Source organism: Lepisosteus oculatus, chromosome 15 (genome assembly GCF_040954835.1).
Source record: "Lepisosteus oculatus isolate fLepOcu1 chromosome 15, fLepOcu1.hap2, whole genome shotgun sequence".
Lineage (NCBI taxonomy): Eukaryota > Metazoa > Chordata > Actinopteri > Semionotiformes > Lepisosteidae > Lepisosteus > Lepisosteus oculatus.
Genome location: NC_090710.1, coordinates 20,333,238 through 20,351,506, shown reverse-complemented (window position 1 = coordinate 20,351,506; position 18,269 = coordinate 20,333,238). Strand labels below are relative to the sequence as shown.

The 18,269-nt window shown below is 37.9% G+C and overlaps 1 protein-coding gene across 6 annotated transcripts in view; it reads left to right on the top strand.

Moving 5' to 3' along the window:
- cdkl5 (cyclin dependent kinase like 5) overlaps window positions 1–18,269 on the top strand; it is a 95,575-nt gene that overhangs the window by 48,107 nt on the left and 29,199 nt on the right. For all 6 annotated transcript variants that reach the window (XM_015363831.2, XM_015363832.2, XM_015363827.2 and 3 more), the window contains exons 4-7: window positions 13,564–13,609; window positions 13,956–14,092; window positions 14,876–14,996; window positions 15,482–15,541. In XM_015363831.2, the coding sequence (XP_015219317.2) occupies window positions 13,564–13,609; window positions 13,956–14,092; window positions 14,876–14,996; window positions 15,482–15,541 (364 nt within the window). The remainder of the gene's footprint in view (window positions 1–13,563; window positions 13,610–13,955; window positions 14,093–14,875; window positions 14,997–15,481; window positions 15,542–18,269) is intronic.

Here is an 18,269-nt window from a genome sequence, read left to right as displayed (position 1 = left end):
CAGGGGGTCTTCAGCCATGTCGCCTCCAGCTGCCCTGGGCCCCTCCAGTCTGTCGCTCAGGAGTCTTAGTTCAGCCAGAGAGTCTGTCACACAATGGGACCACCGGTGAAGAATTGCACAAGTGTTGTCTCACAGGCACTCCTCATCATGTTCATACCTTACAGTAACACAGTATTGCATGTGACCTCAGGCCAGATCTAAACAAACCTATGCATTAATAATAAGAATCATCTTCCTAGAGCGTGGAGATACTGTAACTGACCTGTCACAGGCAGATCAATGCAGAGTGCGTCCCCACGGGAGTCTTTCACCGGCTTTGCACTGACAGTCAATGTATTTTGTGGTTGTTCTAGTTAACAAGGGTAAATGGGTTCCTCATAATATACCTTCTAGCAACTGTTTCCATGAAGGAACTTTGATATATGTTGTCCGTTTTATGGAAAATAATTATGGAAACGTACACGGGAGATGCATGCACAAATCAAATATAGTGAATTTTTACAGCTACAGTAGGAGATCTATATAATTCATATAAAAAAACAGAATGTTGTAAAGTACATTAATATTTGGCGTGTGAGCCCTTTTTACAGAACATAACCTTACAGTATATTTCATGTCCCAGTGTAGTTTATGAATGTTTGTCCAAATATCTTTTTTAGCACTTTCCACAGTTCATCCAAGGGAAGTGTTTATCCTCTGTCTTTATCAGTATCCATCGAACCCTACATAGATGTGATGTTTCTTTCAGGATCTTCATCTCTGTGGCTATTCCTTCAGTCTCTGCTTTCCAGCTGGTTTTCACCACATTTGATGCTCTGATGGGATCATTGTCACATTGGGAGTTGGATCCCCAGCCCAAAGAGAGATGTTCAATTTGATAACTCAAGTCTAACAAGCAATTGTAATTCTCCATATACAGCTTACTTTTTTTCTGCAAAGTTTTAGAATGATACCTTTGTAGGAAATCAGGATTTAAGTAGGGTTAATTACACACTAATTTGTTTTCCAATTAACAGATTCACATTAATTAAAGAGAATCTATTACAGTATGTATTAAACTGGAAATGGTTTCTGTCTCACATTTGTATATCAATGACTTCAATTGCAATGAACAAGGATTACAAAAAAAAACAGGATTTAGAAAAGCAACCAAGTTGCTGAAAAGGGTGTCCATAAGTATATAATGTTTGCGGGTGGCCTTTAAGTGTCCAGAAAGACCAGAAATGTCATGAACACAGAAACAATCAGTAAATAAGTGCAGGGTGACCGTGAAAGATAGCAGAAGACTGAGGACATTGTTAACGAATGTCTCTGATCCTCCAGCTTGAGCCTGGACTTCAGAACAGTGGCTTTGCTGAGTTTTGTTTTTCAGCATTCTCTACAGTTTGTGTTCGGTTTGCTAGTAATGATGTTATCTCTTGCTTTAAAAAAAAAAAGAAGCAAAGGTAAACCCAGCTTGTTGAAGAATTGGCCATTTATGTAGTTCCTTTTTTAAGGGAAACCACCTTTACAAAGCTTATTATGTAGATTATAACGTCTACCCTGTATCACTTTCTATAGTTACGATATTATCATTTGGATTTATTTGCTTGGAGGCCATTGCACTATGTGCGGTTTTACAGAGTGTTCTATCCACAGGTGCTGACACAGTTTAGGAAAATTCTGGGACAAATGGTCCATCGTACTGTTGTGTGGTAATGGCCATCTTAGTTCATTAGGTATTCTTAGTTTGGTTTGTGGTAGTCATGTTTTCATTTCAGTCAGATGTGATTTTTTTATTTGCTGTGTGCCTGGTGCTTGCCTTCTATTTCGATAACATTAACTTTTAATTCTGGTAATAGTAGTTTTTTGTGTCTGACATTTCAGCAAGATGACTTCACTGAAGATGTTTTGACTTGTCAGTCTGCCTAAGCACTTTATTTAATTGAACTGTCTATTGAACAAAGAAAACTTGTCTTCCTTTCAAAAACAACGACAATACAGCTGGACTAACAATTGAGAATGGCCTTGTTACAGGGTAGATGTTTTCTAAGTATAATGAATTCTTCATTGTTCTGTCTCTTCAGCCCCTGTTCTAAATTAAATCCAGAATGTGTTGGTTGTTGTAAAAGTTAAATTTATAATTTAATTGTATCTATATTAGACTCATGTAGAAGTGTGTGTTCATATGTGGCTTTTTCACATTTGTAATTTGTGCTTTTCTTCTGTTCAGGATTATTTATGAAGCACCTCCTTGAGTCAGGACTGACAGTTTAGCTGGTTGATCAATAATAATTCTAATAATAAATTACCAAGCTGCCCAATTTTCCCGTTCACTTTATTCTTGTTAGTTTCCTGTGGTACAGCACTTTGTGCAGAGTTCCTGGCCTGTTTTCTCGCTTCTGTGCGAGGGAGGGCAGAGTGTACTCAGGCTCTGTGCTGTAAGCAGTGTTTGAGCCTCTGACTTTAGTGTGCCCAATGTCAGTTGCCTGGGCTTGTGACAGTGAGTAGATGTGGGAGGGCTTTTCTCCCCTTGGTGTTAATTGCACAGTAAACTGCTATTTAGGTATGCCTCCTGTGTCTTGTATCCACACAGCACTGAGGGAAATATGATTTGAAATGAATGGAGGTGGGATATGGATTCTCTATATGTCATTACGTTTGGTTGAATTGGAGGTGGCAGCCCCAGTTTGTGACCTGGACAGCATAACTGAGTGCTACAGGAGCTGCAAATAGAATGTGATCTGTTGAGGAATGTTGGTGTCATTATCTTCAGACAAGATGGCAGTCACAAGGGTAGTTCTGACTTGTGTGCATGCACTATGATCTTCAGCATCATATTGTTGTTACTGTTATCGCTCTGACATCAGCTATTCTTTCACTAGAAGTTAGGTAAAAAGACTATAACAAAAATTATCTAGAAAGGAAAAGTACAAGAGAATCAATTTCTAGAACATTTTTCATATTTGGTATTATGCTGTTATCTAATCTCCTTAGGCCAGCACACTCATTTTTTTTAAGGATAAGGGCATTTACAGTATATCTAAATTTTAAGAGGGCTGCCATTAAATATTGTCAAGTATGCTTCGATCAAATGTGTTTTATACTGTGGATGTATACTTTCTTTTGGGTATTCAAAATGGCATGATTACTTTAAAATGTATTTACATTTTAGTTCCGTTTCAAAGTACATTTAAAAATCAGCCATGTTTTCAGCACTGGTGAAGTGTTATTGTCAAAGGAGAACAGTGGAGTGAGGTATGAAACCTGCTTTTCCCCTTGCCTCTCTGTTAGAAGACAGTCTATGATGAACCTGGTACCAAAACAACCTTCAGCAAAATGCCCTTAATCAAACTCCAGAGTCAAGCTTGAATTAAAATTAGACACCCTCTCACTGTAGCAATCCACCCCAGAGGCAGCTGCTGTGCAGTGCTTTCATTTTCTTTATCTGTGATGAATGGTGCTTTCTGAGACTCACCGTAGTTGTGCCTATTGCTGTGATCGCTCAGGATTGAGAGGTGCATAGTGGATTGTTAGCAGAGGTGATCTTGAGATGATTTCAACTCTGAAGAATAAATAGATCCCTCCCTTGTAAACGAGATGAAGTTTAGTCTACAACAGCCGGAACAAGGGAGGATGCACTTTTAGGAAAGTTGGAGAATCAGGTAAAAAGACCTGTTTGATTGCAATTGCCTCGGAAGTGGTGCAGAAGGAGGAAGGCCACCAACAGATTCTCTAACCTTTCCGTATACTGTATGTTCTCAACCATGTTTCCACCTCGCAACCTACAATATGATAATCAGAATGTTTATAAATATTGTCTACAAAAGTTTAAAAAATGCACAGAAATCCATCCGTAGCAGCGACTCTAAAAAAAATACCATAGCCATCTGTTAAAGCATGCAGTTATTTTTATAGCCATTGAATTGCAACTGGGCCAAGGATGAAGTGGCTTGTGCGCGTAGCATCATTAAATAGGTCACCTTGACTAAGAACCTGACTGCAGAGACCTATTTGTGGTGGGGTGGGGGTATAGTCGGCACAAAAATATTCTCAAGTGTGTCTCTCACTGCCATCCCCTGATAGTTTGGTTTTATTTTTATGCTTTAGCACCAGTCTTCGGACGGATCCTGCTTCACCAGACCTTTCTTGACATGAAGATATATTTACTGCCTGAAAATTCAGGGTACTTTATTGCAGGTCTTTTAATAAAGGTAGAAGTGGTAAACGCTGGGAATTGTAATAGCTTTGAGCAGTGTATTAAGCCCAATTGGTGAGGGACTGTGCAAAAGGGCATTGCAGCACTGATATATTCTTTATATTTCTTCATAGTAAGTTTGATTAAAGTTTATAAGAAGTATAGTTTTTTTTGGGTACAAAGCAGGTACAAAGAAGATGTAATGTAATATGTAATAGTATGTGGCACAGAAGTCACAAGAAAAACAAGAAGCATGCCATTTTAAAACCACTTCTACAAAGATCAGTTTAATGAAAAAAGGTGTGTCTGGAGTAATTCATATTCACTTGCTCTGGCTGACAGGATCTAAGGATTAGCACTTTTGCAGAAGTAACGATAAAATCCCATCTTTTTGAGCACTAAAATTTTAATCAACCTGTGATATTTTTGGATCGTTGTTACATGAAAAATGTGGAGCAATCAATATGTAGGTCAGAATGACAGCTTAACAAAATAAACACTTGAGGGATAAAGCCAGTTTAGTTTTGATTTGAACAGGATCTGTTATTCTTTATATTCTCAATTGCTCCTTAGATATAGAAAGGTTTCTAATTAGGGGTGGTGCGGATGCACTGTGGCTAAGGATCTGCGCCTGTGGCTTGAAGGTTGCCGGTTCGTGTCCTGTGGCCGGCAGAGGAATCCTGCTTTGTTGGGCCCCTGAGCAAGGCCCTTAACCCCAACTGCTCCAGGGCCGCCGTATAAATGGCTGACCCTGCGCTCTGACCCCAAGCTTCTCTCCCTGCCTGTGTGTCTCATGGAGAGCAAGCTAGGGTATGCGAAAAGACAAATTCCTAATACAAGAAATGGTATATGGCCAATAAAGTGATCTCTCTCTTAATTAACTTATGGCTTCTTTTTGCCTTTCTTTCTGTGACATACAGTCACAGAACAGTACATATACTGAAGAACTGATACCTGTATTCTGCCATTAGCACCAGATTTCTTTCATTGTTCTGTCAATTGTGAATTTATAATATATAAGCAAATCTGCGATTCTGAACATTTTTAAACCACACTTAAAGATGTCTTTTCACAATTGTTTTTAATACATTTAGCTTTATTCTTGGTTTCGCTACATCATTTTTGTGTGATTTTCTTTCTTCACTTTTACTGTTGCAGTATGTATTACTATTGCACAGTACCCTGAGTTTCTGAAAAGTGCCCAGAAATAAATTGTTCTATTTAGCTGAAATTTAAAATTCCTGGGGTGCTATCTGCGTGAAATTTGTACATTCTCCCCATGTTCTTGTGGATTACCTCTGGGTGCTCTGCTTATCTCCTACGGTCCAAAGTCACACTTGTAAGTTAATAGGCTACTGAGAAAATTGTCCCTGGCATGAGTGTGAGTTGAGTGTGTTTGTGTCTGTGTGAGCCCTGCGATGGACTGGTGTCCCATCCTGGGTGTATATTGCCTTGTTGCTTACCAGGACAGGCTCCAGCTCCCCTGTGACCCTGTACTGGATAAAGGGTTAAGAAAGTGAATAGATTGATGTTTTGGAAACTCCACAAAAAAATTCTACTGCCCTGCTGTGCATCTCCATGGGTGGTTTTATGTGTTCAGCTCCCTGGAGCCGTCTTAGTTAAGGGTGGGGTGTGTCAACAACAGTATAATTATGTCATACAAGTCATATCTTAACCAATATTAAGCTCATGATGTTACTAAAACATGCACGGAAACCAGATCATTTGAAAATGTTTTACTTTTTGTTATAACACCAATTTTAATCCTTAAATAGAGCCGTGGATGGATTAAATTCTAAAGTTCTAATTTGAATAGGCAAACAATGTGAATACATTTACTCCTGTTTACATGAAGACTTTAACAAATGTGGCATTTATAACTGATACAATATTAACTTCGTGTTAATTAAAAGGTTTGGCAAGTGTTTTTTTTTTAACAAGATTCCTTTCTTTCATTTAGCTAGTAAAGTTAACTGAGCATATTCTAGAGTAAAATGAGCGAATAATTGAGAATAATCTCTGGAGATGTGGAGTGAATCATACCTTCTTGGCCAGGACATGAGCATTTCTGCCCAGCTAATGCTAAAGGCTTAGTTTTAAGAAATGGAGCATTGCATTCCATGAGAAACATTGTTTGTCTTGTAATTCTAAAGAGTGATAAATCTGAAGAACCTTTTTATCTTATTTGCATTGAAACATCAACATAAAACAAACATGCCACAGAGGAGGAAAATGCAGATTCATGTTGCATGTAAAGAAGAGCCTGAAAATTCTCACATCAGTTGAATGTAATATCTCTGAGAGAATGGCACTTATGTCGATGTATTGAACCTTGTCTTCAGAACATCCGTGTAACACTAAAGATTAACAGCTGATTTCTAAAAGGGGATATTTGCTTTTAGTTCTGATTTAAATGTTACAGTATTACGTCAAATATGATATGCTGTGTTTACATGACGTGTTCTTAATATTTAATTTGTAAACCATAGTATTAAGACTAAACTAGAATTCTCTTAAGTGTGAATCTCCTTTTAGCAATATTTGGCTTTTATTTAAGAGCGGTTTTCATTAACTCAGGTCCAGGATTGGTCAGCACCAGCCCTGAAGAGCCACCCGCCATCCAGTAAAACATTTAGGCCAACCTGAAATTATCAGTTATATATTATAGAAACATGAAGCAGTTTTGATCTGTCCCCTGAATCAGGAGATTTATTCAGTGAGGTAGTTTAGAGATCATTTGAAACGAAAAGGCAAAAAAGCTCTTGCTTTTAAAGATTGTTTACCATTCCTATCTTAACTGGACCAATTACCTGACTACATTGATCATGCGCATTGATAATGTTTTCCAGGTCTTTATGAATCGGTGTTTTAAGGGTTGCATATAAGACCCACTGATCATTTTAAGCCTCTACCCAGCAAATTCCTTGGGTGATATTTTAGTGGGTATTTTGTGATGGAACTCATGGTCAGTTTGGTAGAGAGACTGTAAAAATGATAATTCCAAGGCACTACGACCCATACAGACCGCAGGGTGAGCGTCCACTACTGGTCCAATCTTAGCTTAGTGAACTTATCTTCAATGCAGCAGTATGACAGTGTCACAAGTCCATAGGGCACTGCAACCATTGTGACTGTACTGGTGTCGCCCAGTGGGAGGAAATAACTCCCACTGGTTATTAATAATAAATAACAGTGATGGGGTGATTTCTCTCAATTGTTGACATCCTAGTTACTTGAGAATCTGTTTGTTTTTATGTGCCTGTGACACATAATGTGCCTGTTGTTTCTGTTTGTTGGTTAGAGTTCAACATTTTTTCTTGCATTTCTTTTTCCAAATGAAATATTTTAAAGTTTTACTCCAAAAAGCCTGTCTTAACATACAGCTATTGCTTCATGGTGGTGTGTTTTTGAAACAGACAAACCCTGTGCACAGTAGTGCTTACTCCTGACATAATTATGGCTTATCTTTGTTTAAAGACTTCACAAGGTTTTTGCTGCACAGCCCAATGTCTACATTTATCTGCAACTCTTGAATTCTTGTATCTTATCATTTATTTATGCTTCTAATCTATATCCAAAAGGAAAACTTATACAATTACCAGGCTAAAACAAAACTGAAACCATAGTTACTGTTATTGCTGCTTTGTGAAAGATAAAATCTCTCTAACCTGGGACATCTCTGACTGCATGTGCCAGAGACCTGAGGGCATACAGGTAAGCTACTCATTTTGAGAACATAAGACATGAGATGGATATACTGCATGGGGGTAGGTTTTGTGAATCTGTCTACATAACATGCATCCTCAGATCAGACCTCAGTTTTTTTCTGCGTTATAAAGTTACAGTAATTCAGGCCAACAAATTCAATAAAAACATAGTCTGGAAAAGGTCCATCAGTCTCTTATACCAAATGTGTTTTTTTGCCTTTGGCTAAGATTCTGTTTATCTAAGGGACTTTTTCTTAGTCGTGACAGCCACCTAGGTACTGTAAGACTGCTCTTTAACATCATTTTTATGCAGAAATACGATTGTTTTTACATCTGGTTATCATCTTACCCTTCAGTCTTTTCCAAATTCTGCTGCTGGTTAAATCACTAATGAAATCAACTGTAATTTAGAAGCTCTGAAGGCAGCTTTTGGACGCATTGCTGGGTGCTCTCCTTAGAGCTGCAGAGAAACCCATTTTTGGTATGAGCAATCCGAAGTATTCAGAGCGTTGTCTGCTGTATATGCAGGATACAGCATCCAGAAGGTTTGTTCAGGGCAAAGCTGTACAGAAAAATTGGCCAAGATATTAAAGGATTTATGAAGAACATTGTCTAGACAGGGGTTTACAGAGACAGTTGTTGTATATCAACTGAAAAATGAAGTTTTATTTGTCTTAGCTTAATGGAAAGTTGGAAAGTTCATCATAAACTTTAAACAAAATGAAGCCAAATAACAAAGTTTCAAGAAATGGCAAGCGAATCCAAATATATTCTGTTTTTACGTCTAGAATGAAGTGAGAAAACAGTGTGTTAAGTCAGATTGGTTAAGACACAGGATCTGTTCATATCTGCCAGTGTGTACATGTACTGAACTCCAGTATTTTTCTTGGAACAGAAAACAGAAGTTTCTCAATTTTATCTTTTTTGTGAAAGCCCTTCAACATTGTTTGAGGAGCACTTGTTTCGCATGATTTCGTATGATGACAGAATTTTCTTTTCTCTTTGTTGACTGTCAGCTGTCTATTTTTTCCAAGGCTCTGGAAAATCAGAACAGGGCATCCCGCCGTTAAAGTCTGTTATTAATCTCAGTCCTCCTGGCACTCCTTAGCCTCTCATTCCCATATGTGCCAGTCACACCAAGAGCTGCATGAAGTCTTTTCAGTGTGGAAGACCTTTTAAATAAGCCTGAAGAATGAGTCTGATTCCACATTGTACTGCAGTAGATATGGACAGAGGTGGCAGTGGATTGATCACCCTCTTCTCAAAATCAGTGCTAAGAATTTTTAAAGTCACTTCTTTCACCTGGGCAGGACGCCAGTTCATCACAGGGCAGGCACACAGACGCAAACATGCACACTCACACCTAGGGACTGTGGGAGAAAACTGGAGGAAACAAACTCCAAGGAAGTAGCATGCCAGATCAGGAATTGAACTCAGGGCCACAGCACTGTGAAATTGCAATGCTACCCACTGCACCACTGTTCCTTGAATGTTTAACTTAAAAGCTTTTGAAGAGTTTGTTTTCGTCTTGGCAGTAACTTCAAATTATACCTTTGTATGTAATAGCACCCATTGCAAAGAATTCTGAAATGGTGTTCACCATACTAAGGTTACTGTAGGGTCAGTTGGTTGTGTTTTGGGTCATTTTTCAAGCCTGCTGTGAAGAGGTATTCCACTGAAGTATTTTGTATCCAGTCAGCAGGAAAAGGTTGATATACAATAACTAGGCTTAAATGGGTGGTTCAATAAATTATCTCACATCCCTGCCTGTCTGTTCCATGTATCATTGACATCCTGGAGTGTTCTATGCAAAACGTTTCACATGAATGTCTAAGTACAGAAAGTATTGTCAGCAGAAATAACAATCCCTATTGATTGCTGTTGCAAATTTGGCTGATTCATCATTAGTGATCTGTTTGATTCCTTTAGTATAACTAGGAAAAGATCTCACCAAAGACTCCATGTTCCTTCATCAATATTGAATATATTCCATAAACCATTGAAATATTACCATTGAAATATAATTGACTTAATATAACTTGAAACAACTAATTCTTCTGCTGTTCTTTTAAAGGCAGATTATTAAAACTGATTTCGGTAAAGTTTTAGTAGCTTCTTAGGAATAATTTAAAAATGTGTCTGCTCTCACTATTGAACATTTTTTTAGCATTTTTTTACATTGTCGCTTAAATTGGACCAGTCTTCTTTTTCTGCACAGTTAAAAAATTCTCTTTCACAGTAATTTGGGTTTTGGTTGCTGGTTGCATGCTGTGCTCTTAATTAACCGACAGTTATTTCCCTCTGTGATGCTGGAGTCAGACTGCCCTCCTTCCAGTTAACAAATATTAGCTATTCAGCTTTAGTCTGAAAATTATATTTCTGTACAATCAAGGACACTTATAAAATAGGTCTATAGTTTTTCAATTTATTTAAATGGAACAAGAGCTGTTCAACACATCCACTTAAATTATTACGTGTCTGTCACTGTCATATTGCTGCACATCACAAAAATGCATTACAGGTTTTAGGTACAGTACATGTTTTATTCACTGTTCGCAAAATGCAGACCCATAACTGTAGATAATGTGATTACCATGAAAGAGAACTCATTAGAGGATTAATAACACAATTTGTAGAGGTTCTCTATGAAACAGGTGATTAAATCCATAATGATAAATGCTGCGTCAGAATGCTTTTAGGTTCCAGAAGAAAAATCACGTTCCTTAGGTACTAGCAACCAACAAGCTGGATGGGCCGAATAATGTCTCGTTTCTAACCTTTCTTGTGTTCTTATAATGAAACGTATATCGTAGCCAGAGGATACAGGTATGTTGTCTTTGCTCTGTCTGCATTAGAAGAAAGAAAACATTGAAACAAAAGCACAGGATCACACAAGCACTAACTGGGTGTCACTCATTGGGACACACAAATGATCATGCACAAGGTGTCACTGTGCCAAATGATCAAAGTGCCCTTGATGTTGACCATTCGCAACCCCCAAGTACTTTCTTTTACTTATTTGTGTTTCTAAATGTGTTATTAATATGCATGCATTCATCTCTGTGCTCTATAGGACATTTACTATTACAGAAATACCAAACTCTGTTAACCTAAATTGCGTCTCAGTCCAATGGAGTAGTTTCTACCTACTAACATAAAATGCTCCCTCAGAATTTAAAGTACATTTATATGGATTAATATGTTTAACGTGAGGTGGGATGAGGAGTTTAAGTAAGTGTCCATATGTCTCAGTGTGTTATTGACCTCAACACAGTTACTTGATGTTAGTGTTATGTTTTGTAGAAAGAGAGTCAGGTCTGGAAATGCATTTTATCTCTTTAGGTTTGAGGCTCAGATTGAGACCTCGTGCTCAAAGTGTTTGGTTTTAGTTTAACCAATCTGAATGTAATAGTTTTGATGTAGCGATGTAGGTACAACACTGCTTATCCTCAGCATGGTTTTCAGAGCGATGGAGTGTGATGAGTGGCCATAGCACAGTGGGTCAAGCAGTCTTTGAGTTAGACTCTAGAGGAGAACTCCAGGAGTGTTCATAATAACACTCTGTAAGGAGCCCCTTACTGACCCTGCATATTTTGTTTAAATTTCTAGCACCACATTTTAATGACTGTCACAGGGAACTGAATTTTAAGCTTGAGTAAAAGCTTCAAAAATAATACTGAGATATAAAAAGGACTCAATTTAAAGTGGTACCAGGGGCAGACAGAAAGGAAAAAACAATACTTTGCAAGAGCCATATCACATATCAGTTAAGGTATTGAGAGAATCCCAGGGACATATTTGCTATGAGAAATACAAAGAAGTACTGAAGGTAAAATATCCATATTTTTAAACCAGCATAATTGTTTTGAGCGTTTACTTTGTAATTTTTAAATACAAACCACATTTGAATATTCAAATCTGCTAATTAGCAAGGATAATTACATTTAAGAAGGAAAATGGGGAATTGTGACTCATTAATATTGATGGATAAACCAGGGTGGCTTTAAGGTTGCGATGACAAGGACTTGGCAACTGTAAACCCTCTCTAACTGTGCCCTAAAACACATAATGAGGTTTGTATGAAAAACAGATGTCTCTTACTTTGGTTAGAGAAAAGCATTTATAATTTACAGGGTTGGACTGGAATCAGAAACTCTGATATCTGTCGAGGCTATAAATACATCTTCATATTTAATTTATCATTTTTATTGGCTTTCTGTTGCTCAGATCTGAAATGCATCTTAATAGGCCAGTTGAAAAGTGGACAAGTTATCTTCCTCTCGTTATGGACATCAGCAGGTAACTGACCTTGTCACTATACTGGGGCATTAGGACCCATACAGACCACAGGGTGAGCGCCCCCTACTGGCCCCACTAACACCTCATCCAGCAGCAACCTTAGTTTTTCCCAGGGGGTCTCCCATCCAGGTACTAACCAGGCTCACACCTGCTTAGTTTCAGTGGGTTGCCAGTTAGGAGTTGCAGGGTGATATAGTTGCTGGCATTGAAGTGGTGGACAAGAAGTGATGACTGCTGTCCATTAACTGATCCCAGCAACCTTGTCAGGAGGGTCCTTCTCTACAGAGCTGGTAGATCCTCTGCAAAAGATGACAGGGAAAATAACTGAAAGCAGTAACTAATGCCAAAGGTAATTCCACCAAGTACTGTCTGAGGGGGGCGAATACTTGCGCCATCGGTCAATGTCACTTTGTATGCCTTCCTTGCTGGTTTTGCTGACCTCCGTCACATATACAGTAACAGTGTTCAGTTTGGTCATTACAGTTGTGAATAAAATGCTCTTTTGAAAAAAATAGTTTTAATCAAAATGTGATCTTATCCGGGAGAAAATACATTTGCGAGGCAGTATTTATGAACTGGAAGGAAGTGCGGATCTCTATGGGGTTGTCAAGAGGAGTTGCTTATGGCAGTAAGGGATGAATGAGTCCATCACTTTAATCAGGGAAGTAGCTTTCCTCCTGTGAAATCTGATTAGAAAGTATGTGCTGATTTCGACAAACTGGTAAACGTGTGGCAAAACGCAAGATTACAGATAGGAAACAGCAAGCATTTAGTATGTACTCATCTGGTTAATCTGCATGTTTTTACCATGACAGGACTTAAATCTAACTAGCTGGGAAATTCTTTTGAGGTTGGTTTTCTTGGACTTTGTTATGCTTTCTATAGAGTTTTGGATTAAGGGCTGTTATGTGCAAGTGGTGGTAAATGTTTGATAGAGTTGTAGTTCTTTTTTTAAATCTTTTTTATTTGTCATCATATTTAAATAGTTAATATCATAATATTATCTTTCTGAATATGTACTTTATGAATGTAAGAGTGTAAAAGGAGGTACCTCACAAACATGAATTGTATTTTAAATAATTTTTTAAAGCATACAGTAACTCTCGTACAACCGTCAGAATAGATGTATGATTCTTTTTGATAATACAAAGCTAGTCTAAGACAATCAAAGACTGTATTATTTAAAAACAAGTGGCAAACACAGTGCATCTTGTTGGTGAATTGCTCTATCACCTATCTACCTTATGTCTTTAAATGTAATTTAAAAAAATTTAAAAAATTGTAATATTTTCATTGAGAGCTGATTATTTTTTAATGAAAGCCTGATATCTTCCCTGTATTGCAATCACCATCTAATTAGTTGCTCTTCCTATATTACAGGAGACAAATGAAATTGTGGCCATTAAAAAGTTCAAGGACAGCGAAGGTAAGAGACTCTTGTTCTCACTAAATTGTTTAAGCAGGCCTTAATTTACTTATGATGATCTGATAATAGTGATTCACTGTTGCAACAGTCTTATTATCATATAATGGTTGATCAGGCTTTGCAAATATATGGTTTGAAGAAAAGACAAAAGGATGTATTATCCGTGTAATAAATACAGTATATACTTTTACTGAGTCAAGCAAAGGTGTTTATTGCTGTGGACAAGAGACTGTTGTTTTATTTGCCTGCTGTATGTTCTGTTTGATTGGGCTGTCAGCTGAGTATTCCGTTTACCTCGGCCATGTGTGCAGCCTTCACTAGATGTCATTCTGATATTGATCGACAGAAAATGAAGAGGTCAAGGAAACAACACTGCGGGAGCTTAAGATGCTCCGGACGCTGAAGCAGGAAAACATTGTGGAGCTGAAGGAAGCGTTTCGGAGACGAGGGAAGCTGTACCTGGTCTTCGAGTATGTGGAAAAGGTAGCTACATCTGTGAACTGGAGTGACAGTGTCAGCCTTTTGGTTTATGGTGTTCATTGACTTTTCTGCGAAAAATCTAATTTGGCAGTCTTCGTAGTTTTTGAAAAATTTTTTTAGATGATTCAGAAAATCACCTATTCTTTTTTTCTTTTACAACCTAATTAGGAATAATCTGTTCTCCATTAACTCCCACACATAGGTTAAACTGATATTGGGGAATTTAAAACAACACTAGGATCCTTCAAGTGTTTGAGCATCACATACTGTACAGACTTGCTGCAGTTTGTTTCTTTGATGCTCTTAATTCAAAATGCAGTACAGGGGGAAATTTAGCAAAGGGTATTAAAAGAGACGATTTTGAAAGTCCAAAGGGGAATTTAGCCAGAGACACTGCTCCTAATGAACAGGGCCATGTGATCTTTTAGGACTCAAGCAGCTAGGACTTCAGTTTAAAATCTTCAGACGATAACGCCTGCTGCAGCATAATGAACCAATCACCACCCTGGGGTGGAAACTACAGTCCACTACTGATTGAAAAATGTGAAAGACATTGCACTAAACATAATCACGAAATTCTAACATGAGGGTAACCCAGTTGTCAGATACTGTACATACTGTACACAAAGCTGTATGAACATCCCAAAATTAATCCCCTTCTCCAAATACTTAGAATGTTTACAATTTAGTATATAATTGGATTCCAAAATGTATGGTCCGAAAATGACCCTATGCTGAAGGTTATAGCAGAGGTTTCACATTTATCTTTCACATGCACTTTTGTAGAACATGCTGGAGTTGCTAGAGGAGATGCCGAATGGAGCCCCACCTGAGAAAGTCCGAAACTACATCTATCAGTTAATCAAAGCTATTCACTGGTGCCACAAGAATGACATTGTCCACAGAGGTAGGTAAAAACATTTAAACTGCGATTGTATCTAGTTTTGTTTTGGAAATATATTTTTTTTAATTAAAAAACATTTTTAAAACAACAAGCAACCAAAAAAAAAAGAAACTCCATTAAACAAATAGCTTTAACATTTAGATGTTTCTAAAAAACTGTAACGATGTATATTAATGGCAATTTATAATCCCAGCCGCATACAGATTACATATGAAATGAAATGTAGTGTTATGGTTCAAAAGGGAACAACACCAGCACTATTCCTGCGACTCTCCTCAAACTTTATTTCATTCTCCAATTCCTGATGCTATTGATGATGTCCTTTTCCATCAGCCGTCTCTCATTTGATCCTTTTTACTGTAATGTTTTAGATCTGTAGAAGATCTTAAGAATGAGTATCTAAGACTCATTTATTTCTGGTAGTGCCTAAGGGTCAGCTGTTGGACTGTTCTATAATTCTGCTCCTTATTTTAAATCTTGCACACCAGATATCAAGCCTGAAAATCTCCTGATCAGCAGTGATGATGTTCTAAAGTTGTGCGATTTTGGTAAGTAAATATATCAGCAAGTGAGTTAACAAATAATTTCACCATGGTATTATACAATATTATCAGATAATCAAAATGAATGTTTATATTGTTTATTGAAGTGAAGGCACTGAGCCTTCTATGAAGTATAAAGAAGCGTTTCCACTGAACGTTAACTGTATATGAGAAATAAAAGGTTTGGGAACCTAACTCTGAGGTTACATAAGGAATTGCCAGATTTGTTTTAACAAATATGGATGGTAAATTTGTCTACAGGCTTTACTCTCAATGTTTTACTTTTGCATTCAATCATTCATGCATCAGTAGGCCGATTCTGAAATTATAATATTTAAAAAAACTGCGAACCAGTCCAGTTTATTTGGTTAGTGTTTAATAACAGACCCTGATGTGTATTTTTTTCATCTTGGGCCAAATGTCATACTTTGCTGTCTTAGGTTTTAACCATCCTTCTGAACTGATTGATATTGTTTTGACAGGTCAAGCAAATTATTGGAAACTTGCCTTTGCATACTGCTGCCTATAAACAGACATACAATCTGCAGACATCTGAAAATTAATGCAAATTTGTGTTGCAGTGTTGGTTGCATGATAAAACAAATGGACTACGTGGTTTCATTTGTATTCTAGTGTATATACCTGATTGACTGAAGTACTTTGTATGTGTTCTAATTAGGTAAAGTGGGTGTTTGTTATGTACATGTGCTTTACAGTATGGTGGGTCCTGTTGTTCCAACTGCATATTTTGTAGTACAAATCCATATCAAGCATATCTGTTCTGAAAAGCCATTAAGCTGGTGCAAGGTACAACTGCAAAGGTTTTTGTCCACCTCAGACTGACGCCTCACATGCTGCATGGATAAAATCTTATATATTCAGAATTTATAATTTATAGATTTATAGGTAATACTGTAAGCATTGCATGTATCTTTATTAGCAAGCTAAATATTAATTATGTAGATCGCTTTTAAAGTTTCCCCTTAGCTTGAGTGAAAAGTGTTTGGCAGAACCTGCCTGAGCAAATTAAATTAAATTTCTGCCCTCACAGCCATGATAAGACAGCTAATAGAGGGACATTAGAAGGATTGCTAACAAATGAAGTGTAGTATGAGCGAGTGAGGTTTACCTCTATGATTGGGAGAAAATCTGATTAGAAAGCTGCTGGCCAAAGAAAATATAATGACGGAGGAAGATGAGTAAATCATATTTACCTGGGAATTGGGGAATAAATAGGAAAGTCATGATGTTATGGTTTTTCCTTGTTGTAGTACATTGCAGTTTGCAGCAGCACAGGCTCATTATGGTGCTGTGGTGAATTCCCAGACTGTTCATCGGGTGTCAGTTCTTATCTGACAGCTGGATAGCGCCGTTGCTACCTCATCTTGTCTGCTAAGCTGAAGGGGGGATAGTAGGGGGACAGGAGGCCAGGTTGCTGCTGCACATGGTTTTGCTGGACCACTATATAAGTGATAAGATAAGATCACTTTATTGGCCATGTACAATATCTTGTATGAGGAGTGTCTTTTTCGCATACCCCAACTTGCTCTCCATGAGACACAGACAGGGAGAGAAGCTCGGGGTCAGAGCGCAGGGTCAGCCGTTAATACAGCGCCCCTGGAGAAGTTGGGGTGAAAGGCCTTGCTCAGGGGCCCAACGGAGTAGGATTCCTCTGCCGGCCACAGGATACGAACCGGCAACTTTCCAGCCACAGGCGCAGATCCTTAGCCACAGAGCCACAGCACTGCCCACTAGGTTGCAGTGTTGGTACTCCCACAAGGGAGACAGAGACCCTGAGTACTTGGTCATCCAAGATCCTGTGACACTGTGTTTAAGAATGGGATTGGTAACCTCAGTCTCAGTATCCAGGCAGAATTACATCTAAAAGTTGATCCATAATTCAGATGCTGAAATGGCTTCTCCCTTTTTTTAGTTTAATTTTTTGTGCAGTAGCCCATTATTGCTGGCATGTATCACACAGATGGGTACACTTCAGTGGAGGATGAAGGAGTATTTTCTCATGTATAAAGTATTTTGGCTCCTTTGGATTGGAAAGCTTTATAGCACTGTACCATATTATTATAATTAATTACACTGTTAATGTTAAATATGTTTGGATTTTTCCACCTCCCAAAGCAAAGTCATAACATCCATTATTCCCAATTCAGAAACCCTTGAGAGCACAGATGGAAGGAATCTGTCACAAACCTGCAGATATACTGTGATTCCTTTTGAGCTTTAAGTTGATGCCAATACCTAATACTGGACTGGAGAGTTTTGTTGTTTTTTTCCCCAGATTTAATGAGTTGTGAAATAGACTAGCAGAAACTTTGTCCAGTGGAAATAATGTTTCCCTACTAATGATTTTTAAAAACAATATTTTTAATGCCAAGGCTTATGGATTTCATTTGAAGAGTCAACCCAAACAGATAATAAAGTAGCATAGTGGCTTAATAAGAAAATGCAGAACCTTAGTCTCTACCATGCATGGTTTCGCCTTGACCACAAGGTCTCCTTCACTTACTTTCACTCTTTTTCCTCCATGTTAAGCCTACTGTAAGTGTTAGGGTTTGCTGGCTGGACATGAGTCCTGGGACTGCTACGTTGGCTGATTTAACCATATAGGGTTAGTCAAAATGTTGTTGACAAGTATGAATACCAATTATTTCTAATGCACTTATGTTTCTGTGCGGCGATCGTTCCAAACTAAATTTCACAAACATCCACCGACACG